The 27,097-nt window shown below is 42.5% G+C and overlaps 1 protein-coding gene across 1 annotated transcript; it reads left to right on the top strand.

The window, feature by feature from the left end:
• Positions 1–27: 27 nt before the first annotated feature.
• On the top strand, positions 28–27,044 carry usp12b (ubiquitin specific peptidase 12b). The gene is made up of 9 exons (XM_088649127.1): positions 28–193; positions 2,548–2,628; positions 6,855–7,068; positions 12,628–12,854; positions 13,538–13,614; positions 13,706–13,789; positions 15,500–15,697; positions 16,540–16,618; positions 19,737–27,044. The coding sequence occupies exons 1-9, from the start codon at positions 146–148 to the stop codon at positions 19,836–19,838; spliced, it is 1,110 nt and encodes a 369-aa protein (XP_088505253.1). The 5' UTR covers positions 28–145; the 3' UTR covers positions 19,839–27,044.
• The last annotated feature ends 53 nt before the right edge of the window (positions 27,045–27,097 follow it).

Raw genomic sequence — 27,097 nt, forward strand, 5'->3', positions numbered from 1 at the left:
AGCTCTTGCGTGTTGCGGCGGATGTGCATCCCAGCGACACTCCCTCTTTGTGAACCCGTGGGCTCGGTGGACAGTCTTCCTCGGAGCTTCGGCCGCTGCGGCTGTCAGTTTAGTTTGTGGTTCGGTCCAATATGGCGGCGGACGGATGGAAATACTGATGACAGTCCGAAAAATCGCCTCGATTTGTACGATGGTGAGCCTTTTTTCTCCTACTCTCCCCTTTCACCGAGCAGAGCCGGTGTCCCGCGGCCGCAGACCGGTGTGTTACCGGAGTCCGGCAGCGATGCGGTAGATCAGCAGTGGAGTTGTTTTCCAGGAAGTCCCCCCGCCCCTGAGTCAGGGCTCAGTAGTAACACAAGTGTGATCGCGGCGTGGGTGGGTTGGTTTATTATTATTAAAGCACTGAGACGAATAAGAAACTGCTTTTCAGGCAGATTAAAGTTGGTTAGAAACCTACCAGCACTGGAGTCCCGATCTGTCATATGGCCGCATTAAAGATACTTGGAACCCCCTGGACTGTGTGTTTGGGAGGGAGATCGATTGTCCATTTTATTTTTAACTTGCAATAATAAAAATAAAGCAGCATGGTGACAGATATTTACTTTTGTTCGGAGTTACGTTTCATTCAGATCCTCCAGATGCAGGAAGGACGCTGCTTTTATTTTACAAATATGCCGCCCCTTATTAAACAAACATTTTCTTGCTGGCGTTGGTTCAGTTTTAAGTGCGGAGGCGTGTTTGCTGAGCGGACTTCAGCAGCTGTACACTGTGATGAAGTGAGCTGTGCAAATCGTGATCTCCGTGACCCTCTGGACGGTTCAGTGAGCTGAGCTACGGGTGTTGCATTTGTATGCCGGCGCTGCAGTGCAGAACGAGTCAAACTGACTCTCGTTTCAAGCGAGGGGCTGTTTTACAGCCGGCATCCCCCTTAGTCTGCGTTGCACCTGTGGACAGTCTGCGAGTGCACGATGGGAGGAGAGATTAGACCCGGTTCCGAAACCGAGCATGCATACATAATCTGTCTCAAAACTGCCGCTTTTGAAGCGCCACCTTTTAGATTCGTTGGCGTGTCTCAGGCAGAAAGCAATAGAGTGATCGCACAAGAAGATATAAAGCATAAATTGTCTTCAAATAATGGTTTGAAGTTGCCCCTTTTAAGTTATATTTAAAGTTTATCTTCCTCACCCTGTAGGTTCAAGAACAAAATAAACACGTGTCTGCAGTGTAAAACCTTTGAAAGATAGTATTTTATTTTCCAGATTAGTTATTATGAAATGTTACAGTTAAAATAGGGACTATTGATATTTATCTTGGAATGATGCAATAAACCGTTCGATCTGTGATGTGTTTTATGAAGAAAGGGACTTGTAGGTTGTTTTGTTTATTAAAAATAGTTTTAAAATGATGAAGGCAGATTGACCTGGTCTCATTACAATTTTTATGCTCATTACCAAATCAGACCGATCTTGTTATCATCTGCATATGTCCGTAATCATTACTGGCCTTTTTAAGAACATAAGAAAAGTCACAAACATAATTGTTTGATCCAAGAATTCAACCATTTCTTAAAAGAAGCTAGGTTATCAACTTCAACGGCATCATCTGGCAGCTTGTTTCACAGACACATAGCTCTTGGTGTGAAGACGTGACTCTTGTCGAGCTTGGAGGATATTATCGAGGTGTTTCTGAAAATAAGCCAGGTTACAATGTGGACTGGCATCTTGTTGCAATTTGCCTTCTGTAAAGGACGTGGTTGGTATTTTTTGTGCACATATTTCTGTGAAAACTGCAGATTCAGAACAAGAGTAAAAGTTGTATAGCGCCCTAAAACTATTTTCTTGAGATAATCACTTTAAATCTGCGTCCACACTTATGAAGAGTTAAAGAACATGTCTAGGGATGTTAATATGTGCACATTTGTGGTACTAAACATTTACTCAGCGACAGATGTGATAAAAAATGACTTAATCTGTGGAAACGAGACAAAAGTAAGTCTTCTATCAACAATTAGAAGTCTTTTATTCTACAGTGCTATACTGTAAGAGCTGTTTTTTTCTGTATTCTGTAGAAACATATTCAAGAGACTTTCAAAGAAATAGATTTGCTTAAAAATCCATTTATCCACGTCATTCTAAGGATTGCTTTTGGTTTTGGATTGTTATTTCAGGATTTATCGCCGAGTCGAATCATTCTCTCGCCTCTCTTGGCACCTGTGTTATGTGTCTGCATTCTTTTCCCATCAGTGACGATGAAAGGCCCATGATCCTGTTGGTGTACTTGGGGAAAGTATATGAGCAGTTAAGGAAAGATTGCACGACTTTATAAGCACACTGAATGTAAATTTTAGCTGAGCTTCCACTCTTGCGCTGTGCAGAAACCGCTCAGGTTGAGAAGAAAAACCTGATCCGCAGGTCCTGAGGAAAGCTGACGGTCATGTCTGAGTCCCGTGAGCACTGTGCCCAGAGGGTCCGAGGGAGTCAGGTTCATGCAGTGATGTGTCTCTAAGGGCTTTTAAGATAAAGGAAGCTGTCTTTCTGTCTCTTCCAGGGCGCCAATGCCTCAGCTTTGGAGAAAGAGATTGGACCGGAACAGTTCCCCGTAAATGAGCACTACTTCGGCCTGGTCAATGTAAGTGCCCTCTGCACTCCCAATCAGTCACTGTCGTGTGGATTTGTCTTAAGGCCCTGGGCAAGGACATGGCTGATGTGTATTGTATCTGCTTTGTTTGTTCTGGTTGATGCTTGTCAGTGAAAAAAAACATGGCTGTCTCAGAAAGTGCGCTGAACTCCCAGGTAAAAATACTTCTGTCCATTTTTTTAACTGCTTTACCCACAGGGTTGGGGGGGGACGGGGACGGAGCCTATCCCAGCAAGCAGTGGGTACAAGTGGATTCACAGACATGCACACACTCATACCAGGGCTGATTTTCCCAGAAGCCAATTAACCTACCAGTATGTTTTTGGACTGTGAGTGGAAACTGGAGCACCTGAAGGAAACCCATGCAAACAGTGTGAGAACATGCAAACTCCATGCAGATAGGACCTCAGGTCTTCGAGGCAGCAATGATAAGCACTGAGCCATCATGCTGCCCCAGGAAATGTTTAATTTGATATGTTATATCAGGATGCTTGTCGTGAGCAACAACAAATTAGGTTCATTAGGGCATTTTGGAACTAAGGCAAAAAAACTCCCATCAGTATGGTGCAGGGAACTTAAGAGAAAACTAGTCTTACCAGTAACTGTTTAGATGAATTTATCTTCATTTGCACTGCTGCTGTCTCTGTCAGAGTGCTCCTTGGCATCTGTGAGGTATTCTGTCAGTGTGGGGGGCCGTGTGTTCTAGAACCACAAACTGCGTGTCTGAAGATTCTGACAAGGAGTTTCTGGAAGCATCTGCCGGGATGAGTCATATTCTCTTTCCCAAGTGTTTCTCACTCCTGCAGTCTCCTGACTTGGATGTAGCGAAATTTCAGTAGTGTGAGGTGTTCTGTTTCCACTAGATGAGCATCCCAGTCAGACCTGACTGCTTGCATCTTCAGAAGGTTTCATTCTTTTTTTCGCAGTCCTATGGAAATGTATGTATGTAGAAGTCGATGTGAGAATTAAAAGCTGATTGTTTTTGAAAGAGAGATTGCGCAGTAAGTAGATTAGGGTGTTCCAGAGCTCCTAATTAACAGTAATCTCTTGTTGGCTAATTTGTACATCAGGGAGAGCCTTGGAAGGAAACTCTGGAGACTTTGTGATTCCGTTAGAATATGTATAAAGTCATCATATAGTACAAAGCATGACACTCTGAGGCACCAAAAATAGTCTGCTGTTTGATTTACTTCTCTTATGGGTGTTTGTTAATGTTACTGGTGAGTTTGAAGAATAATAATATTGATCGATTTTTTTATGAAGAGCCTTTCTAAACCCAGGGCTACAAGGCTGATATAGACCAATAGTAAAAAGGTGTGTTTTAAGTTCAGGGTAAAATAATTTGTCTCTCTGAGAGTCGGAGGAAGGGCATTCAACAACAACAACAGAGCAGCAACAGAAAAACCACAGTCACCTAAAGTCTGAGATTTAGTCCAGAGTACAGTAAGCAAAGGACCAGCCTCAGCTGAGTGGGAGGGAGCCAGGTTATTAACAGCCTTGCAAGTCGGTACTAAGGTCTTACATGAATTTATAAACATCCAGTGTAGAGATTTAAGTGTGGAAGTGATATGCTGCCACATGGGTCTGGTGTGAGTTAGAAAACTAGCTGCAGAGTTTTGGACATATTGCAACTTACTTACTGTGTTGGGGAGCCCATAGAGCAAAAAGTAGCAGAAATCAAGCCTTGATGTTACTGTATAAATGCATGACTCAAACATTCAGCATCGGACACTCATAGAAACGACCTAATACCGGCAGTATTCCTTAAGTGGATTGTCATCCTGGGACTCAAAAGACAGCAGATCACGTTTGACTCCCAGATTTCTGACTGCAGCTAGTGATTGAATGGAGAAGCCTTTGCTTCATTACTGTCAATCTGTCCGGCTTTTTCAACTGACATTTGCTACCCACCAGTACAATTTCTGTTCTGTCGCTATTTAACTTCAAGGAATTTGATGTCGACCAGATCTTGATATCATGCAGATAAATGATAAGTGAAGGAGGCAGGAGGTCAGAGGGGGGAAATGTTTTAATGTAAATCTGAGTGTCATCTGCATATCTGTGAAACTGAAGACCATGTTTGCATATAATCTGACAGATAGGAAGCATATAAGTAAATGCAGCGGGCCCAAGACTGACTCTTGTGGCACACCAGGATTGACTGAGGCCGTGGGGGAATTATGAGGAACAAGGGAAACAAAAGACTTTCTGACCAGAAAAGACCAAAACCAGTTAAAGCTACTACCATTGATAGACAAAAATGTTGGCAAGCCTTTGAGCACCACAGAATGATTTGCAATATTAAGACACACGAAGATCAACAAGCATAGGAGTACTTATAGAGAGAGTCAAATGCAGCAGGCAAATCATTCACAACCCAGACAAGAGCAATCTCAGTTCTATGATTAGTGCGAAAACTGGACTGGAATGGTTAAAAAATCATTAGCTCTCATGTGAGCCTGTACTTGATGTGCAACCACACATTCTTAAACCTTAGGTCGAAATTGTAAATGTAAAATTAATGATTGATGCAGTCTTTAAAGCATTAGGGACCAGACTCTAGGAAAGAGGACTGTTGATAATATTGACAATTTAAGGGCAGATGTCTGGCAGGCAGCCATTCAATAAAGAGATAGGGATGGGATCTAGGCAAAAGAAGATGTTTTACAGCGGTTAATTTTTGTAAGTAGATCTGAATCAACTAGACTAAATTCAAAATCCAAAACTTGGCACAGAGGGAATGTCAATGGGATAAGTACGGCTCAAATAGTTGTCCAAATCGGATGTAATGCTAAGGCTTGATTAAGATAATTGTAGATTTATAGATTAATCTTGGGTTGAAAAAATAAATTAAAAGAGGGGTCAGGGATAACTAAAATTGTTGTTAACTGGGGTTGAGAAATATCCATACTGATTTTCAGTGCCTTCAATATATCTCTATCTCAGTCTTTAAAGAGAAGAGGCTGCATGATCTCAGGACACATTGCTGATTTTGTGAAATTTTACTTCTCCTTTATGATTTTGTTTCCCCTGAATGGTATAAATCTCTGTTTTACCATTTTTCTTGGCTTCCAGTTTGTGTAATTCTTTGTTCATCTTGTACTTTTTTTTTACTTTCCTTTTTAAGTTTAAAAAGTACCATCTTTGCCTTGTATCTTGCGTCTTATTGTAAACTACTCCACGTTCTTGGATTAAAAATGGTCGGCCAGAGTTCAGTCACGTCTTGTTTACTAAATTCCTTTTTAATTAGCTGATTTTAAGAAACTTTCTTTAAAAAAAAAACTTTTTTTTAAATATCAATGAGAAGTGCATATGTAAGTGTTTTGCATTATTGTGTGGTTCATTCTTTTTAAAAGAGTAATTACAGCCATGCAATTGTACTGGAGTATAGATGACGATGGTTTTATGTGCTGTGTAGCAGTACTTTGAACGGACAGTTCTTCATTTTTAATCAGTTTCTCCACCCTACCTTTAGACTCCAGTGTCTTTGCCAGAAGAGTATAACTGTCTGGTTAAAAAGGCCAACCACAGCATGGTACCTATACAGTTCAGTAGCTTGGTTATTTTTAGACGCAAGTTCATGACCTGCTGTAAAATGAAGTTGCAGTGTTTTGGGCTGAGCGACTGAATTCCATAACTATCTGCTGGAATGTGATATGGAAGGCTGCAGTACGGGAACTTGTGCCATATCCCTTCCAACTGTCTCACTAAACTGGCTTCGGTAAATACACACCAGAGTACAGATTTGAGCTGCTGGTTATATCTACGGCACAGTGTGGAGCAGTAGTCAGGGCTCTGGAGTCAAGGTTATGGGTTCAAATCTCAGATGATACACTTCTACAGTACCCTTGTAAATCACTGTGGATTAAAACGTCAAAATAGTAAGTAAATTTGTAAGTATGCAGTTATATAAAATATACAATAATTAGAAATTGGGTCAGAGAACCCAATGTATTTAAAATGAAGGTACCCCAAGCACATACTGTATTTTCATTAAGCAACCTTGCCTGCTTTACTAGCAAAATAAGGGTTTTCATAGCTCTTGGAAAATGTCCTCATCAGTGTACAGTACTAAGCAATCTCATAGTATCACAATCACAGATTTCAATATTGTTGTTTTCCCTCGGTTGGCCTGTACAGGATTCTGTTAGGCTTTTTGGCAGGATGGTGTATTTTGTGCGACTTGAATGATTTCCTTTTCTCTTGTTTTTATGCAGTTTGGCAACACTTGCTACTGCAACTCGGTCTTGCAAGCACTTTACTTCTGTCGGCCTTTTCGGGAAAAAGTGCTGGCCTACAAGATCCAGCCCCGGAAGAAGGAGAGCCTCCTGACCTGCCTGTCCGACCTCTTCAACAGCATCGCCACGCAGAAGAAAAAGGTGGGGGTCATCCCTCCCAAGAAGTTCATCTCCAGGCTGAGGAAGGAGAATGGTAAGGGAGCCTCTCCTATTGCGTCCTTTCCTGACCGAGCCCAGGAGCCTCTCTGGTGTTTCAAGATATCCTGTGCTCTTGAGGTTCACAGTGCACATACAGTGGCATCCGTAGGAGGAGGAGCAGGACAGTCACGTTGTCCACTGGGTATAAAACGCTCTGTCTCAAATAATCTGACATGCCTTTCCTGTTTGCAAAGAAATATTTTTCAGTGCTATCTATTTTATTGCTAAAGCTATGGTGGTAATAGTGTAGCATTAGAAAGGAAACAGACGGGAAATAGCCGATTGACACACCTCTTTCATCAGGTGGCCAATAGGTTATTGATCTTGGAGCGTAATCTGAGATTTTTTATAGGATTGCCCATGATGGAAAATCAGAACCATGACATGATGGTGTGTTAGAGACACACATCTGTGTCTCTGCATAGGCAGTACATCTGTTCTAAGTCCAGAATCTGATCTCTGTTGGCTTCTTTTGGTTTCAGTGCCCTTGTTGATTTTGAACTAAATAGGCTGGACTGACTCCATCAGGCCTCTTAGGATTTTGACTTCCTCTATTTACTCTCCTTGGAGTTTTCTGGGTTCCTGCCCGGGGACCTTTGATTTAATCTGTGTCTTTAGGAATTATCTTGTAGTCCTGGTTTTGAGATCAGCTCTGCATTGGCTACTGTGTGTGGAAAGTTTTGCCACTTGTGTCCTTTGTCATGCTGTCATGAATAAGTAGCCACAAATAAAACGGCAAAGTATTTTTTCTTAAACCTCTGAGGGTAAGAATCCAAACTGGGATAAGAGCTTCTGGTTTATTGGATTAGCAGGCTTGTTGTAGCGAGGAAAGATCCAGGCTGTACATTTTTGTTAAACGCCAGCATTAACAAAGAAGCTAAAAAACTGTCTTGACTCTAGGGTACGTTGCTATTTACAGCTAATTTTCAGTGTTATCCCCAGTGGAACAGAAACAGTAATTCTCCTCCTATGTTATCAGAAATCAGAGCACAAGACCAGTTGACTATGTACTAGTGTGCCATTTACAGATCAGTAAAATCTAATTACATCCTAAGACAGTTGTAGAGTAGCTTGTAGTGACCTACTTAACTGAGTTGTAGCCTTTCAGTGTGCAAAACTGTGCTTTTCATGGGTTTCCGGGGATTTCTGTAGACATGCAAGACATGTAAATTATGTTCTGGCACAGACAGGACTCTGAAGAGTTCTCCCATTTTGAGAAGGTGGTGTGCTACTGTGAGGTTCAAACTGCTATTTATGAGTGCAAAGTTTTAGCAAAAGTAAAGATCTTGCCCAGAAAGCTCTCATTAGAGGGCACCTTCTTCAGTTCTTCCTGCCCCTTTGTAATTTCACTGGTGGCATCTTCTCAGGAATTTCCAAGTAAAACAGGAAATAATTAAATTGAAGTGTCAGATTTTATAGATTTTAGCGGTGAAGATCAAGTCACATTTTCTGTCGTTTGGAGAAAATGACCGATAATGAATATAATGTTTTAAAAAACACATTTGTCTGAGAAATTGTGTATCTCTGGAGATCAGCTCTAGAAGTTTCTTCTGTTTGCCAAAATCTGAAAACTTCTGACAACATTAACAACCCTTAAAAGGTTAAGAATAAAAATCACAGGTATACTTGGCATGCAGCTAATTTCCCTAAGAAAACCAAAATGCTATTGAAGCTTGGGGCTCAAGAGAATGGAGTTCCAAAAAACACAGATTTAACCAGATTGAAGGTATCGGCACGTCCCGTTTTGAAAAACGCTCCCTCTGGTGAACAGCACAGGTTGCTGAGCAAAGCTCAGCGTGTGGGGGGAAGGGAAGGGGAAGTGAAAAGCTCACCGGCAGGCTGGGAGGCAGAACAGGGGTGCCCCAGCTTTGCCCTGCCCCCGGGAAAACATTTCCCCTGTCACGTGAGGCCTGCCGGGCCTGCAGGCCTGTGTTTTGGCCCTGAGCTGTTGCTATAGCAACGCTAGCCAAGCAGAAACGCAGAGCTCAAATAAAGCATGCAGTTCACTTCTCGGATGATCTGATTTTAGGAAACCCTTTCCCAGCAATTCCCCCAGACTGTTGCACTTCAGGAAATATTTTGAGGTGGGCTTTAGTTCCTAATATGGAATAGTTCCACAGTTCATTTTTCCAGGGTAGGGGATATTAGTGTCTCTAGACTGACTTCTGTGTACTTTTTCAATCACTTTAAATTTATGTAAACTTTAAAGCAACTATTTCTCTAGGAGTGTTTTGATTTTTAGTTTTTGTATAATGACTTAAGTATCACATTAACCAGCTTCAGGCACCTATTTTCTGAGAGCATTGAGAAGTTTTTGTTGTGTATACAGTAACATCTAGATGAAAGAGTTTAACAGGGTGGTGGTGCTGCCTGGTAATTGCTGGTGTCTTTGGGTGGGAGTCCAAAGTCTTTAGAAATGCAAGCATATGTATGTGGAAACATACATTACAGGTGAAAACCCTCTCGCGCAATAAAAACCGATTAAAAATAAGGGAGAACAGCATTACAATTACATAACACTGCATGTTGTTATACTAAGAATAAGCAGATTTTTCAAAAGAAATGTAAACTATGTAAAACAATGAACACTGTTTACCATCAAGCTGGTAGGTTTTGATAAATGAAGAGCTTCTCTTCTCTTTGTACTTTTTATATCAGGCAATTTCTTTACACTACACTCCTTTCACGAGAACAATAGATGCATCAGGTTCAGATTTCCTTACAGTTCTAGTTTCTGACTCGCACTCAGATTAACACGCTTCCTTTTCTCACCCCAGTCAGGGTCCAGAAGGGATTTACTCCCCTAACATCTGCATAGAAAACGAATCTTGACTTGGGTGAAGGCCAGAAATGGAGGACTTGACTCCTTTGTGGGCCCATTAAAGTGAGGTGCTGCTGTAATTGAAACAGCTGAAGCGCACACATGCTTAAGTGCTCGATGTGACTGGTGACCCACAATGGGGCTTCCTTTCTTTTCCTGCTTATCATTTCAGTACACCCCCCCCCAAGTGAACACTTGGAAGAAGAAACTGGGATGATTTAAAAATCTTAGAGGGTATTCTTTGGCAATGCATCTCCCAAAAGACCCAATTAAACGAATTATCTGACATGCACTGATACAGTTCAGGTGGGTAGCTGCGTCAGCATGCTTAGGCTGCAAAGGAACACGTAAAGGTTTATTCCATGCTGAAAAGAGAAGACAGAAAACACAACGTTTTGGCTGTGGAGCCTTCTTTGGGTGTCACACAAGCACCGATACCTTTTCACGCACTGATACACTCCAACAGAACAGCAAAACTGAGCTTCAGGTGATGTGGTAATAACCAAAAAAATAGGTCGTAATTACGCACGGGATGGCCAGTAAGAAGGATCAGGTTTTTAAATGCCACGCAGCTGCAATGCTTATCTTCTGTTCTGCACTGGCACAGAGCACAAGCAAGCAAAGACAGCTTTTTCTCTCACTGGTCCTTCGGAAACAGCTGAGGGTTGTTTGCATTGTTCGCCACTCGCAAAATTTTGGTACCGCTCTCTTGCCAGGGTAGCTAATTAACCCAAATTTGATTTGGAAATCGGTGAATTAAGGAGCGTGTTATTCCAAAGTAGTTTCTGGAGAGCGGTGCCAATCTTATCTATTCCCCACTGCCATAAATAGCTTGCTGTGTTTGCTGTGTATCATTTCACTGGGACATATGACTTTGTTTTCTGCTAACGAATCACTTGGGGAAAAAGAAACTGGGATGATTTAAAAATTTGAGAGGGTTTTCATTCAATCTGATCATTTTCAGACTTCATTCTTTTGCTGACATATATGTAATGGGTTGCCAGATCTAGTTTTGGGCTACCTTTGGGAGTCGAGAAGATCCTTTCAATTTTTGCCCTGGCGAAAGAGAAGCTCCGAGGTGCACGAGATGTACTGCACCAGAGAGGAGGTTCTGGAGAATAGTCATAAATCCGACTGAGCTGTCGTGTTTATTTCTGTGTTCTTTAGTGGCAGGTCAGTACTCAGCAGTTTCCCTGTTTCAAACGACTCAGCGATATTCCAGGGCGCCCATGAAAACTTGTAACCAATATTTTTCCTGTGGAACTTTTCCAAACCCCGAGACATTGTTTGGGTGAACAGACTTTGTGCTGCGCCTGAAAGCCAAGAAGTGTCAGCACTCAAACCTTCTGCCCCCTTTTGCAATCAAAATTCAATTTTAAGTTTCAATATATCTCTTCTAAGTGTAAAACCAGGAAGCACACATTTTTCTGTTAGTGGATTGTAATGCAGCCTGAAGACCAATTGGCTCAAGTGGGAAAAGAAGATATTATTATTATTATAATTATATTATTAATATTATATTATATGTTAATATCATTATTAAAAGGTGAAGATTGGTTGCTTTCACATTCAAGACATACTTGAAGTTCCTGCCTCTGTTGTTCTCTCCTTTCAGTGGAATCCTGAGGCTGAATTTGCAAGAGGCCTTTTTAATGTGAGATAATTCTGTAATCGCATCCAGAGAGAAGACTTTTTTTAGTCCTTTGGAAATGTACTTCATAATGCATTGCAGTAGTGTTGTTTGTGTGCTTTTCTAGTATTTATCGTGCCGCCCCCTGAAAAAAAATACAGAAGATTTTTCTCCTCTTTCTCATTCCACATCCCGTTCCACTTGAGCTTTTCAGCCTTTTCCATTTTGAGCCAGGTCTCTCTGCAGTGTCGTTTCAAGCTGTCGAGGGTAAACATCTCAGTACTGCATGCGACTTCAAACTACTGCATCCTCAGCAAAAAAAAAAAGCACTTTGCACATTTCTGAATCGTGGCAAACGGAGATCTGCAGTGCGCAAATGAGAACAAACGACACAAGGGCTAAAACTTTTCTTGTTTGTTGATGTCGGGTAGTGCGACAGGCCATAAAAATAAGGATAAATACCTTTGTATCGAAGAAGAGTTCAACAAAAATGTGTTTCATCCCGTCCCTTTCACCAGAATATTGGTGAAATATCCCTTTTATGAATATTGAAAGAAGAAATTAGATAAATTGCAAATATGGGCAGCAGTCCTTTATGCAAAGTGTTGTGGGAGGCTGGAACAAGCTGCTCAGCCATGTAGTGGAAGCTGCTGCCCTCTGGCTTCTTTCAAGAAACACCTGGAGCCTTGGATCAGTGAGCTACGAACTAGTAAACGAGCTACAAGGGCTGAACGACTTCATCTTGTCGATAACCTTTCTCCCATTCTTTATCAAGGCTACCACCTTATCTAAGTGCATAGAGAGCACTGTATACCCTTCTACAGTGTTGTTTTTGTGATCCTTTGTAGTTGTACATATTAATACGTGTCCTACAGGGAAGACCATAATTGCAGGAGCTTGTTGAGTACTAAACAGCGAAGCCTGCAAGCAAACCCACCTCGGCAGAGATCTGATCAAATCTGGTTTCGATTTGTGCCTTAATCATCCAGATCCCTTTCTGAAATCCACCATTTTCCACCCTCCCTTCAGAAGGCATTCCCCGGCTCTGACTGTGTTGTTTCTCGTTGGTGTCTCTTGGGCGCGCGTCTGGCTGGTCCCACCAGAGCTGTTCGACAACTACATGCAGCAGGACGCCCACGAGTTCCTCAATTACCTGCTGAACACCATCGCGGACCTGCTGCAGGAGGAGCGGAAGCAGGAGAAGCAGAACGGGCAGCTGCAGAACGGCAGCGTGGGCAGCGAGGAGGCCGACAAGCCGGAGCAGACCTGGGTCCACGAGATCTTCCAGGGCACGCTGACCAACGAGACCCGCTGCCTCAACTGCGAAGCGGTGAGAGAGAGAGAGAGGTCCCCACCCTTCAAGCAGGCAAAGGCTTGAATATTGCAGTAGGAACTAGGAAGGAACGGTTTTGCAGAGGTGTCGGAGGGCAGGTTTAGTAGCTTAACCCTGAGATCACCCGTCTCTCTGATCTTGGGTCAGTTAGGCAGCTGATCTGTAGGTAAGGTGTGAACAGTTTGTGTCCTTTGGGGATTTTAGGTGTGCAGGTTGACAGGATCCAAGTAATCCTGGTATTATTTCAACAAGCAAAGTAGTTAAAAAGGATTTTCTTTAAATGCGGCGCCTTGCAAAAGTTTTCTGACCCTGTAAAAGTTTTCAGATGTTGCTGGATTGCAAATGATACACATCTTTTTCCATCGTTCTTAGGTTTTTGCTTTTCTGAAAACCATATGCTGCCGACTAACTCATTTTGTCTTTAAAAATGTTCTGTTTGAACATGAGAGTTTGCCACAAAAATGCTGACTGGAAAAAGATATGTATCATTTGTAAATGATGTTTGAAAACTGCAAGGTACTGCATTCAGGCTGACACGAATAACCTGCTCCTCTGTGGCTCTTCTAAAACAAACCAGCTCTTGTCCTTCAGTGGTATTTCAGCGTCTTTATCTGAAGGCTGGGTTTTTAATATTGGCATGATCCGGTACTTTTTATCACAAGCTATTCTTCGTTTCACAGGTCAGCAGCAAAGATGAGGATTTCCTTGATCTCTCTGTGGATGTGGAACAAAACACCTCCATAACCCACTGTCTGAGGTGAGCTGAGACCCACTGTTCAGGCACCTGTGCGCTGGTGTAGGTTAGTTTTTAAATTGTTCTTTTTTTCCCCCTCTTTCTTTGTCTTCAGGGGATTCAGCAACACGGAAACCCTGTGCAGCGAGTACAAGTACTACTGTGAGCAGTGTCGGAGCAAACAGGAAGCACAGAAGAGGTCAGCTCCCAGAACAGATGATTTTTGATTTCTGCCACAGCCTTGTGTGGGGGGGGGGGGGGGGGTTTCCCTGCTGGTGTGACTCCAGTGGCTTCTGGTTAGCATTGGCATATAAGATAAAACTGCCCTAAAACTGTTTCTCAGTCCACCCTTTCACTCCATCTGCAATTGCAAAAGGTATTGGGCACTGTAAAAACACCTTGTCATTGCCAATCACTCTTACTTGCTGTTCTTTTTTTAAAAAGCCAGGAGATGCTTCAGAGAAGCCCTGTTGTTTATGGTACCCTCTCAGTCCTAAAGTCACCAGTCAGCTGGTCTCCACGTGGCACTTAGTACTACTGCTCGTGTACCGTTACTACGGAGAAAGGGCCGCACAGTTGCTAGGGTCTCCAGTCAAACCAGACCCCTCCAGACAAAAGGGGATTTTTGAGACTGAAAAGAGTAACCATTACGCCTGATGTTAAATGGATTAGTTACAGGGAGAATCCCGACAATAATGACTACAAAGAAAACCAAATAAGCTTAATCACTGTCGCTATTAGTATTTTTCTTCACTTCACGTTTCTTTAATATTTCATATTTCTTAATTTTTATTTCAGTGACTGGAGAGGCTGGAGCAGTAGTTTATTATTCAGCAGACAAAAGGCAGCCTGTAAATTCTAACACAGAGAAAAGTAGCAATGCAGTTCAGTTTGTAAACTGTTTCATTTAGTGCATTGCTCATATGATTAAATCTAATTAACAGTGATTGATCAGTAAAGACGTTTTGATGAGTCAAGGTATCCAGTTTTCTGGAGTCTAATGGCCACCCCAAGTTTTTTGTTTGGCCTGTATGTGCATGCAGTAATTCAAGCTGTATTCATTACACTGCGTACTGGACAGCACAACTTTCAACCTTCAGCAACATTAATTTGTCTTGATGCCTAAAAATTCGAACTGCTGAAAACTTAGAATGCTTTAAGTGGGAGTCTTTAATGCAGTGCGACGTCCATCCTTTTCTTTAGGATGTAAGAAACTCTTTAACCTTAACATGTGACTATGACCTTGTCATAATTTAAATTCCATTCTGATCAGCACAATTTCACGTCGGACTGTTTCAGTAAAGCCCTTTCTTTCCTGAGACCAGTGCAAAGCCAGATTTGTGTTTGTGTCGTTTCCAAAACCTCAGTGAAGTCTGATCTACTGTACAAGAGTGATTAGAACAGTGCATTCCCGCTCCATCGTTGGTGCTGTACAAACTGGTACGGTGTTTTCTCAGAGCACGTTAGATCAAATGGCTTATGTTCAGCCAACAGAGTCTGGGCTGCAGGCATGTCACTGGACAAAAATTGTGATTTGGTTTGTTTGGTTTATTCCTGTATTTATGTTTTTGATGCCTGGATTTATTTTGATTGCTCGTGCTTTGCGTTGTGAAGCAGTCTTGGCAGGGCAGCTCAAGTTCTCTCTTCACAAGTGACAGGGTCTGGTATTAGTCCCCCAAAAGGGACTTGTTTTGTTTATTTTCTTAATTAGCAGGGTTTGTTTCTTCACTGCCTCAGTAAACCGCTTTCCACAGGTCTTGTGCCATTTAAGATGCAAAGCTTGCCTTGCCCCGAGCTCAGCCTGGGAACTACTGGTTTCTTCCCAGGAATGTCACACGGTGGAAAGAGGAATAGAGTCGGAGGCCTTGCCCTGAAGCCACAGAGCTCTGTCTTGTGTGTTTTTGCGTAGGATGAGAGTGAAGAAGCTACCCATGATCCTGGCTCTGCACCTCAAGAGGTTCAAGTACATGGACCAGCTGCACCGCTACACCAAGCTGTCCTACCGCGTCGTCTTCCCCCTGGAGCTGCGGCTCTTCAACACCTCCGGCGACGCCACCAACCCCGACCGCATGTACGACCTGGTGGCGGTGGTGGTGCACTGCGGCAGGTGGGCACAGGGGCCAAGCGGAGACCCCTTTTTCATCCGCTTTACCGAGAAGCACAGTTCACCCTTTCCTCTGCTTGATCGCCCCAAAACCACCGTTGCTCCTGCAGTCTCATGATTTCCCAGAAAGCAAGTTTGCTACAGAAACAGTAGAATATGAAAATAAATGAGATCCAAAATCTGTGAATTCGGATTTTTTTTTGCAAGTCCTTTTTAGTGATGTATTATTCATTTCTTCACCTGCTGGAGGATTATAGGATAATTCCTCGGTAATAGGATTATTCTGTATTTTGAAAATCAGAGGCAGCCTTTTGCTAGTGGTCTGCAAAGTTTTTTTTAAGAGATTGTGTTCATGGCTAAGGAGTGGACAGTGTTTTTAATAGAATTTACTGTATACAAAGAGGTATTGTAGTGAAGCAGGACCCAAAGGGGAACATTTACTGTATCAGGTTGTAGAAACAGCAGTCTGTGTTAATGTGATCTGTGGTACCAACATAATGAGAGCTGCTGTACGTACAGAGGAATAGCAGACAGTATGTATGTCAGAAGAGCCATGTTTAATATTTTTATATGTCCCAAAAAGGTTTTCATTTTATTCTAAATCTGGTTTATTCTCAATTGTAAGAAAGTTTTATCTTAAATTTTTGCTAAAACCTTAACTTAAAATTTACAGACCATAATACCTAGAAATTTAATGTCTTCAGAAGGCAGTTTTAATTTATTTTGCCATGGAGTTAAAATGTCAGCTGCGGTATTTTTGAGTTTTGTGGTTGTCTCTGTTGATGGGATAGAATTCGAAAGTGTTTTCTTTGGTGTTTACAACTCACTGTCCTCTGCCTCCGCAGTGGGCCCAATCGAGGACACTACATCACCATTGTGAAGAGCCATGGGTTCTGGCTGCTGTTCGATGACGACATTGTAGAGGTATGTCCCAGCCTCTTGTCCTTCTTCGTTATCTGACATTTCACAGAAGGTGGGGGGGTCATTGGAGAGCAACTCTGTGGTTTCTTACCCCTTAGCAAGAAAGAGAAGCATATCAATAGAGGAGGGCTTTAAAAAGACCTGCATTTTTGAGGCCAGAGGCGTTTTATTCCTGATTCCTAGCATTACAGATACTGGGATTAAAATCTTAGCTTTATTCTTTCTCAGTCTAGTTTGGGGTGGACTTGCCTGCTTGTGTTGTACTAAATTCAACAGTACAAAGAGATGGAAATGTCCTTGACTCAGTTACAGGGAGTAGGAGGATAAAACCATAAATCTAGCTGAAAAGATTACTTTTTTTAAAAAAATGGGCACAGTCAAATGCCCGTCTTGTTTGAAGTAATTGTATTCAGGATGCTCAAGGGAAATGGTGTAAGCCGATAGTGGGTAACCTTCAATGACAGCCTGCACATAGTACAAGAGAGCTGGTACAGTGCTGAAGTAGCACTGCAGATAGAGGCCTGAAAATTCCACAGGCAGCGTACACTCAGTCCTGGCATGGCACAAACTTACACCTTCCTTTTCCGGAAAGGTAATTGAACTCCGTTTTTAGCACCATCTTGAATGCCCGTCGTATCGAAAGGTCAAAAGATGCCCGTTCCCGTTCCAGATCTCTTACTTGCCTGCTTCACAGAGAGATAAATACAGTAGTCGGAGCCCTGCAGCTATATGTGATCTCATGTACTGTGCAACACAGGTTTCCTCTGGTGCTTCATAAAGACCAGGCCATGGAGGCCCTGAAATCCAGTTGCGTTGATAGTCGGAAGTAATAGAAAACGGAGAGAGTCCCACTGTTGTAGCTGTCGGTATGGTAGGAGCCCTCAGGCGATTACAGGATTTGAGAGATCGGGGGGTGGTCAGTGAACTTCATGGGAAAGGAGCTTTGAGCGGATTAGGATTGAACAGCAGAACGGCACATGGATCTCACATCCTGCTGGGACCCTTTTTCTCTGAGAAAGCCTATCTTATTTTAAGATGTGCTAAAACCCGTGGGATTATATGCACTTATTTAAAGGAAAGGTTTGTGGAAGGGCTATTCCTCTTTTTTTTTCTGAATTTGCTTGTCTTCAGCTTCAAAAATCAGGCCTGTGTATTGTGGCAGGTCAGGAACTAAAAAGAGCAGCCCTGAGTCTTCTGACATGTCAGCAAGTGACAGGGCTAGGAATATGTAGAAATCACCTGAAAACTATAACCTTTTCAGAGATTTCTGTGTGTAAGAGTGCTGATAACTACCCTGGAGAGACTTCTTTGCTCTGTTGAAGATCTTTGATTTAGGGCGCAGTGTGCAAAGATGTTATTTTGTGGAATCCATTTTTGTTAGCTATACAATTTTGCTTAAATACTTAAGTGCAATTGTACTTAAGTATAGTATTTCTGGCTTTGACAGTGACAACTAGACTTGTTTTGTTTTAATTTCATGCTGTCAGTGATTTCCTAGCTGTGATTGTAAGTCTTCTAGTTTAAAAGGCTCTATTGTTTTCTAATTCAGAGATAAGGTTCTAGAGAACTGAAGGAAAAATAATGTGTCAACTTTCAAGTCTTTAAGGTCTGGGGTATAAAATGTGCTCTGGGTAGCATTTAATTTCCAGTCTGTGCTGATGTAAAAAAGAAAAATTCAACACTTGGCTTTTACAGCTCTGTGTTGTCTTCTTTAGAATTGGCATCTTTTAACTGGCTCACCAATTTCCCTGTTGCTCGCTAATTAGGCTGTTTCATGATCAAATAAAATGGGTTCTCTACTGGGATTGAATTATCATATCTCCCTCTTAATTTTGATTAAAGAATATATGCCATAGATACATGCCACATTAAAATGGAAAGGCCAGACTTGCTTTAACACTGTTTTCAATTATCTATTCTGAATCCAACATCTTAGTCAGTAGTAGTAGCAGTAATGTTCGGCTTCATTACCTTATGCACATGAATGTGCTCTTTACAGATCTGTGTATCACCTGACAGAGGAAATGCTTTTCTATGAATTTGAAGGCACTAGTGTGGAATTCAGACAGAATGGTTGCCGGGCATGCAGCATATGAACTGTTTAGCCTTTACATTTAAATTTGACAACATCAGTTTTCTTTACTGCTGTTTTTTTAACAGCAAGTCTTTTGTGCGGGAGAAGGCTTTTGTGTGCCAGCCTCTTCTGAAGGATCCCTGAGCTGGCACCTTTCCTTGTTAACCTTCTATATGCCTACAAAACAGACTCACTCGGACAGAAAGCATCTGTTTACATTGTTCCTGATCGGCTCTTTTGATTAATACAAAGGATAAATTCCAGCATCAAATCCCCCAAAAATTCCCGTGGAAAGTTAACATGGTGACAAGTATTTTGAAAAAAAAACAATATATTCTTATGTTCAATACCTTTTTTTTTAGGAATTCTCGTATTCACAATGTAGCTGTTTATATTCTCAATGATGTGTTTTTATGACTCTGCTTCACATTCCAGTATTCTAACAGCAGCGTGTTAGCCTTAATGGAAACGTAATGACTGACTGCACTTCTGTGTTGTGTCTTGTCGGATTGAGCTGCTCACCTCCTCAAGTCCTGCGTATACTCCTGCCTCACACTCTCAGTTTTGCGATTCATAGGGTCGAGAACATCTAGACACTCCTAGAGTGTGACTAAAAAGAGAAGGAAGCAGGTCCGGTTATCAAACTCTCTGCTGGTAGAATGGACTCCTGCATTACATCAGAGTCCATATCTATTTTTAATTCCCAATTAGGTGACAGTACTGTCCCAGGGAATATGACACTTTTTAAAACTACAACTATCCTGAGAGAGGGGATCCTCACAGCTTGTTCAGCTCTCAAGGGGATCACATTGCCCCCCTTGACGCATACTGGCTCTTAAAACACCTGGTACTTTTACTGTATACTCTAGTACTGGTAATTTCACAAAGCGGTCATTTTGGAGAAACTCTTTTGCATCCTTAGACGTTGCACACGCCTGGATGAATATGTATTTACTTTAATCATGAGGAACACTTCTGTAATATAAATCTATACAGTATTACCTTGTAACTCATGTTTTATTTTTCTCTTTTTTTCCCCCGCTTCAGAAAATAGATGCTCAAGCGATAGAGGAGTTCTATGGTTTAACATCTGACATTTCCAAAAACTCCGAATCCGGATACATCCTCTTCTACCAGTCCAGAGACTGAGGTGGAGAGCGATGGACTGATGGCACTGCAGACAGGAGCTGGGGTTCTGGGTCTGCTGACACCCCTTGAGGGGGTGTCCCATGGAGCTGGGGACTGCTGGGAAGGACCTTCAGACAAGAGCACGTGACGATCTCGGAGAAGAGAAGCCCTCACTCTTAAGTTGTAACCTGTGAAGTGAAGACCTCGTCGAGTCACCTTTTAAGGATGATGACGCTATTTGGTTTTGTTAAGGTTACCAATTGCTATTGGCACTGCTTGTTGCTGTCCAGGCCACAGGACTGCAGCCTTTCTGACACGGAAATAACCTCCAGCCAAGTGAGCAATGTTGAGCTCAGTGGGCTGTGCATTTTCGCACCCTCTGGCCTCATCAGCTCAGCATGCTTTTTGGCTGAGGCAGGCGTTTTGGGCACAAGTTTCCTTGTGCAGGAAGCAGTCCTTGCTTTCTGTGCCTCTGAGTCTTCTGACTTCACTGCAACTTGCTGTAAAAGGTTCTGACTCTTAACGGTCGTCACTAGACTGTTTCATTTTTGTTTGGAGAGAGGAAATTAAACCCCAGAATTCCATGCTGAGCACGACAGAATTAAGAAAATTTCCTGTGAAGAATGGATTTCGACGGGGAACGTGCTACATGTCCTACCAACTTTGAGGAGATTTGCTCAGGGTACAGGCACTGTTAAGTTAAAAGTGGGTTGTACTGTCGTCGACCTCTTCCGTTATGAATGCTCCACAGAAAAATATGTATTGTTAAGTTAACCCTTTTAGAACCTGGGATGGCTAATCTCTTATAGTACTTCTAAAAAGACCTGACCAGGCCTGCTCTCTCCCCATGGATCTCTGTTTTAAACACTACCGTCAACAGGGCTTTATTCGAGTTCTCAGAGTTTTTTGCTATAAAAAAAATTGCTAATTGCTATCAAAGAACTAACATTAAAAAAAAGTTAAGAAAATGCTGCTATATACACAGTTGAATCCATGAATAATTAAAGTGTAAAATTAATCTACAAGGAGTACCTCATAAAGTAATTCTCCTTCTAATATCCCTCTCTTTCTGAACTCATTAGTGAGAATGCTACCTAGCAAGTCCTGCTTCATAGATGCGTCCTAGTGCCTTATCCCCATGGACTGGGACGCTCTTTACAGCTGTGTAAATGTAAAAATGAAGTGTAAAGCAGAGCCTGCCCAGGAGATAGTCCTCGCACTGAAGTGTTTTTGTCGTGCTGACTGAAAGGGCACACACAGGCTGTTGCCTCCTGTCAATCCGCGGCTCTTCCAGAGCTTGAGAAAAGCAGGAGGGGCTGCTCTCTGCTGCCAGTGGGGCTCGGAAAGTGTTCTCGCAGCTGGCAGCGTGCTCCCCAGCTAGAGCATCTCACTGCTTCTCCACAGCCCTGCCCAGGAGGCAAATTTGAGAGTCGGGGCCCTTAGCAACCTGTGTGAGCCACAGAGCTGCTGGCAGATCTCAAAGAGTTAATTCCCAGTTTATCTGCTCCCCCCCCCAGACAAATTGTTTGTATCTGTATGATTTTTACTTGCAACTTTTTTTTGGTAGACTATTGGTTTATAAGTAACGATATTGACGGAGGGAATATTTTGTCAAATCCAACCCCCTACCCCCTGATTTCTGTAGATCAGAGGGTTTCAAGGTCGGCTCCCGGTTATGTTACCATCATCTGTGTATGAGGATCGGATTTGGAACAATTGTGTTGCACCTTTCTGTCCGAAGAGCCCGGTTGAGTGCCATTGCTCCTGAGAGATACGGGCAGGGCGCTTCACACAGGAGGTGCCACGAAGAGTGCTGCCAGTGTCTCCGCAGCGACGCTGCTTTCAAGATGGCGTCCAACAAGGCGATACAGCGTGGAAGAGGTTCAAAATCGGAGTCGTCTTGAGTTGGGGTTTTTTTCGTGGTGCAATTGCAAATAAGGTGAAAGATTACAAAAAGGAGTGGCACGCAGCTACTCGGTGTCAGTGAAGAGTAGCCTCTGTGATGGATTAACAACCATGTGCTTGGAAACTGTCAGATTGATAATGTTTGCACATCTTTTATCATGCGGCAGCAGGCGTCTCTCATGTCCAGTTGTATGAACATTTTCAAAGCTGTTGATTTTGGTGCGATAAAGTTCTGATGCATTTAGTCAATTAAATTATATTTCCAACCTCTGTGAAGAGACTGGGGATCAAGTTGCCTTTTGGTAAGGCAGAACCGCTCTTACTATATTCACGCCATGGGCAGGAATGTGTTCTTTAAGCCGGGTCCGTCAAAGGACCCGTAAATCAAAAAAAGGCACAAATTGTTCATGCGCTGCTTCAAACGGAGGTCGGGGATTTCTGTTTGTTTTGTATATTGTGTAGTCAGCAATCTAAGTTAGAAGTTTTTGGAGGCGTTTAGATAAGAAAGACCAGCGAAATCTGCTGAGCTGCGATGTCGGTGCTGAAAATGTGAGTTGGGCACAGATATCAGCAGAGCAGCGGCAGTGAGGTTCGCCGACTGTGGAGAAAGGTTAAAGGGGTGGGAGGATTTCATATCTAGTCTGGTTTGCTCCCTGAAAGCTTACTGTTGCAGGACAGAAATGGCTCTTCCTAAACCCAGAAGCCAGTGACCGCAGCTAGTACAACCCTCCCTGGCTGCCGTCCCAGCAGGCCCAGGAGGTTAGAGCTGTGTGATGTGCCAGCAGGCATCAGCACAGTGTCACTTGCATTAGCACTTTCCAGTGGGCCTGTTTCTTTTTCCAGATTAGCACCATCACACCATTAATTGGCAAGGGCTGCCCCTTTTGTGTTCTTAGTATTTTGGTGGGAAGTCACACTTCTTGCAGGGTGTTGATTCCTGTGTCCCTGCAACAAGTTTTAAACGCGCTTTTGGTTTTCCAGTATTTTGATTATGATTTTCTCCTTTTAAAAAAAAATGTGGTTAATTCCTGTGTCCTTTCGGTACAGCCCGAGGTAGTTTCAGGTTTACAGGCTCAAATATTTTTCCTCATTACTTGGCTCCAGTTACATTATAATCAACAGTAACAGCTTTATTTTGGTGAGGGGCTGCATGTTAAGTGCTGGTTGCCATTCTCAGTTTGGCAGCCTCACCTGTCTGATAGCCCAAGTGTTTGTTGACATGATTTCACATCTGTGAAGGGCTTTAGAGACTGAGCACAAGCCATTTGGACAGTCTTGCCCATTTTGGTAGTTGGTAGCTTATTGATCCTCAGGTCTCATGTGGCCCTTTCTTCAAAGAAGCCAGGGTATTTGCATCAGTAGCATGGCTTAGTAGTCTGGTCCATATACCTACCAAGTCACTGAATGACTGAATGCTATCATTTGTGTTCTTAGTAATTTGATGGAAAGTCCCTGCTCATTTCAGGAAACATGCGTGACTCCAGTGTTGTCCAAAGATACAGGCACCTTTCCTTTTGTGATCAGGAGGTTCTTGCATTTTTTGCCGCTTAGAAGACCAAGTTCCTGAGTATGATTTCTAATTCTTTTATGAGAAGATGGTTGTTGGATTGGATTTAGTCCTTAGTATAATAGCCAGTCACTGGAGGTTGACCCCCCAGTTGTATAGCATACCTACTGTGTGTTATATTCTTGTTGACAGCAATCAGGATGTGTAGCAGGAAAGGCTTTGGGAATCTACCCTGTCTGTGATACACTGCAGACAAAGTTAAGGAGGAGGGTCACCATGGTTTAGTTTGTATTCAGTTTTCCTTTTCCTTAGGAATTGTAAGTAGGAGTGGTTGTGCTTTCCTGGAGAGCATTCACGTGGGTATTCTACTCCAGCGATACCCACTAGAATAGAATGGGTGTTCTGTTACCATCACAGTGGGTAAGACACTTCAGAAACATAGGCTGCATAACCGGAAAAGAGGCATTAGATGCTGTGAATTATTGTGACTATTCCCAGTGAAGAGTAGTAACTGTAAATAGGTGGGCAGATGTGGGGTAGAGCGTGAGGGTCTTCTATTTTTGTGAATTCTAAGAGTATTGAAAAGATATATTTTCCTTTCCTAAATTTCCACTGTTTATATTGTTCTGCCTTCTTTCAAGGCCTGCGGAGTGGATTGCTTTTGGGGTAGCCAAGAGAGGCTGCTCGTTGACCTACATGCACCCCAAAACAAATCCACAGTCATGGCTGACATGGCTTATTGGACCTTAGACTCCATGCAGTCCTGAGTCCTTTCATAGAAATTTCTTTTCAAACCAGTTCAGAGCGCCATAGCAAACCTGTGGCTCGTCCAGTAGGATGGCTGTTTTCTTTCTGTCTCCATCGGTCAAGGGAGGTATACTGTACCACATTGACAACCGTAACAAAGTGCACTTCTGATCATGAGGTTTCTGTAAGTGACCAGGAACAACAACAGTGGGAGTGGAGGTGGGGCGATTGTGCGGATTTGGATGTGAATCATTCAGGACCCCAACCTCAAAAAAAAAAAGGGGGTCTCAAATAAAGAAAGAATTGGTAAAACAGCTGGTCTGTTGCCTTGTGTTTCTGGAGATGGGGAAGTTCATGAAGCACAGAGGAGAGTCTCGGCGACACGAGTTTACTTCAGTCCGGGCATTGGAGGTTTGGAAGAGGCTCAGCTTGGAGAAGAGCACGGTTTGAGCCATATTTATTTGCCACTTCATTACATTTATGCCTGACGTGTTCCTGTTGCAGTAGAATTAATGGTGTTATGAAGTGCTATACAGATATTCTGCCCATTCATCCTATTTTCTTATCACTTCATCTGATTCAGGGTCACATCTGATGCCGGCAAGTAATGGACACAAGGCTGCCAGTCCAAAGCAGGAGAGAAACAGTCTCACACTCAAACTTCCCAGACATTAGGTTTGCCTACCAGTATGTCTTTGGACTGTGGGAGGAAACTGGAGCACTACACAGATATTTCAAGGTGCTAATTTAAGAGTCCCTATTCATAGCTGCAATTCTTATTTCTGCTTTTATAACATCAGAAGTCTATTGATGCGGGCATCTTGTTTCAGCCAAAGCTAAACATCTAATGGACTGAATTAAGCATCGTTAACATAATTAACATAATTGTCCACTTTGCTTTCATTATTGAAGCCATTGAGATATTTTGTTTTGCTTCAGTCCTGTGCAGTACAGATTGGCTTCCTGGCCAGTTTTTGACAAACTCTTTTATCTTAAATTTATGATTAGGTTATGTATTAGCAGAGAGGGAAAAATTCCTGCAGCTCAAAATTGTACAATGCAAGTAATGGCAGATGCTGAATGTGGGACACAAAAGGCACAAAAATGTGAACAATGAATATTCCCATGTGAGAATGCGCTGTATGTAGCTTGTAAACAGGCCTGAAAGACTCGGATCTGAGCTGGAGAGGTGTTTTGGAGACAGAGTTTGTGTCAGTTTCAGATGTAGACAGTTTAACGTATTTAACATTTTGAACCAAGCTGCCCAGTTGTGAAATGTGAAAATTCTCTTGCCTGCAGCATCCAACTGCAGTTCAACAGAATGTATCTTCAGGCTTTTTGACCTTTTACCCTTTACCATTACCATTAGTCATTAATGCTCTCGAGCTACAACAATAAACAGGCGAGTAGCAGATTGTAAACAATCCTATCATGTGGCAGAAAACCAATTTAGCCTTGTGCCATTATTCCGGCTGCAGGGAGCCTTTTTTTTTTTGCTTTTGAATGCGGTATTGCAGTTTTTGCCTGCCCTTGGCGATCCCTACAATGTTTCTCAACAGAAGAGGGCAGCAGTGTCTCTTTCCTGTCACTCTGTGAAGGTTGTGCCCTCTTGGGTCCCTGTGTGCCTAACACGGGGTGTAATCATAGTTGGCATTTGGCCCAGTGGAAGTGTCGTTTTGGACTGTGCTTTGCATTCACTGTAATTGCCGATTCCTTTTTTTGGGGGGCTTTTTGTCTATGCAGAAAAAACCTAGTATTCCAAATCAAGGACTACAGGAGACAGATCCATTCCAGGGCCATTTTCACCTCCTGTGATTTCTACATGACTAGATTATGTTGCTGTTTCTTTGAAAAATGGTTAATGTTAGTGTCCCACGTAGGTGTCTTCTGCAGCTGACTTGGATTTTCAACCGGCAGTGATTTCTGTACTGTAATGTATCGGTGTTAATTACATGAACCTCAGGCCTTGTATCGCTGTTATCAAAGACCTGCCTCTGGTTTAGCAAGTGTGCCGAATGTAAAAGAGAAATGAATGGGGTTTGATTTTTAAACACGTTGAAATTTGTGAAAGTAGGTAGCTGTATGGTGTCTGCATCCTTGGAATGAAACCCAGTCTCAGGAGAGCCTCTATGCAAGTCTATGGGGAGGCAAGAAAGAATGAGATCAAACTGGCTCTCTCAGCTGCAATAACGGAGACGCACACAGAGATGCCTTGCAGAGTTTGGTATTCAGGAAGCACACTCTACACTCCTGGACTTTACAGGACTCTTTCAACAGTGCCTTATTTTTTTCCATTGATGTGGTTCAACAGCATCCGTGGAGTTGTTTTATATTGGCTGTTTAAAGGAATGCAGTGGGCTTGCTTCAGGGTCTGGGCATGCGGTCACAGCTGCGTGTCCTGTCGACTCCTCTGGCTCATGGCGTGCGGTCTGTGGTGAAAAGCCTCTCCTTACAGCCAGCAGGGCAGCCAGCCTGCAGCAGAGCTGATATGTGAAGCTCTCTGCCCTCCCCACATTGCACTGTTCCCATCTGGGCAACAGTGTTTAGTTTTCAATTGAACGTAGATTCATGGAAGCAAGACAATTTTAAGGTGACAGAATTATCTTGACATCAGAACAGCTGTATTAATACAGAGACAACCAAAGCAAGTGAAACTGGAAAATCTGGAAATGTAACCAGTTGGTATTTAGATATGTAATAACCTTGCTTCATTACTCCAGCTCCTTAGTATTACAAAACATCCGGAGTGATATGACCTCATTCAATCGTATGTGATCTAATAAGCCTGTGTTAAGAGAAAATGGACAACTTATGGATTTCTGGAAAAATAGGAATATAAAAAAAAAACGTTGTGCTGTTTTTCAATCGCACTTGATCTGAAGTTGGTTTTCTGCTTTTTTTTTAATAGCAAAGAATGAAATATATTCTGATGTTTAACCAAATTCCTGATTACCTGTTCAAGACTTTATGCAATATTCTTAATTGTGAAAAGGCAATGTATTTTCTGCCTGTCTGATAATCAGCCCGTCACCATGCAGATAGCAAATAAAAACCACATTCTTCCTGTACCTGAGTACAGTGTGTTTTCCTATTAGACTTGTAAATTCTGGACTGAGAAATA

The sequence above is a fragment of the Lepisosteus platostomus genome, chromosome 10 (genome assembly GCF_059453375.1).
Source record: "Lepisosteus platostomus isolate fLepPlt1 chromosome 10, fLepPlt1.hap1, whole genome shotgun sequence".
Classification (NCBI taxonomy): Eukaryota; Metazoa; Chordata; class Actinopteri; order Semionotiformes; family Lepisosteidae; genus Lepisosteus; species Lepisosteus platostomus.

What these genes read in the sequence shown, in the direction of transcription:
- usp12b (XM_088649127.1), top strand. Translation starts at nt 146, where the DNA reads ATGGAAATACTGATGACAGTCCGAAAAATCGCCTCGATTTGTACGATG. An exon ending in TCGCCTCGATTTGTACGATG is followed by an intron (nt 194 to 2,547) that starts GTGAGCCTTTTT and finishes TGTCTCTTCCAG; the next exon opens with GGCGCCAATGCCTCAGCTTT. An exon ending in AAACAGGAAGCACAGAAGAG is followed by an intron (nt 13,790 to 15,499) that starts GTCAGCTCCCAG and finishes GTTTTTGCGTAG; the next exon opens with GATGAGAGTGAAGAAGCTAC.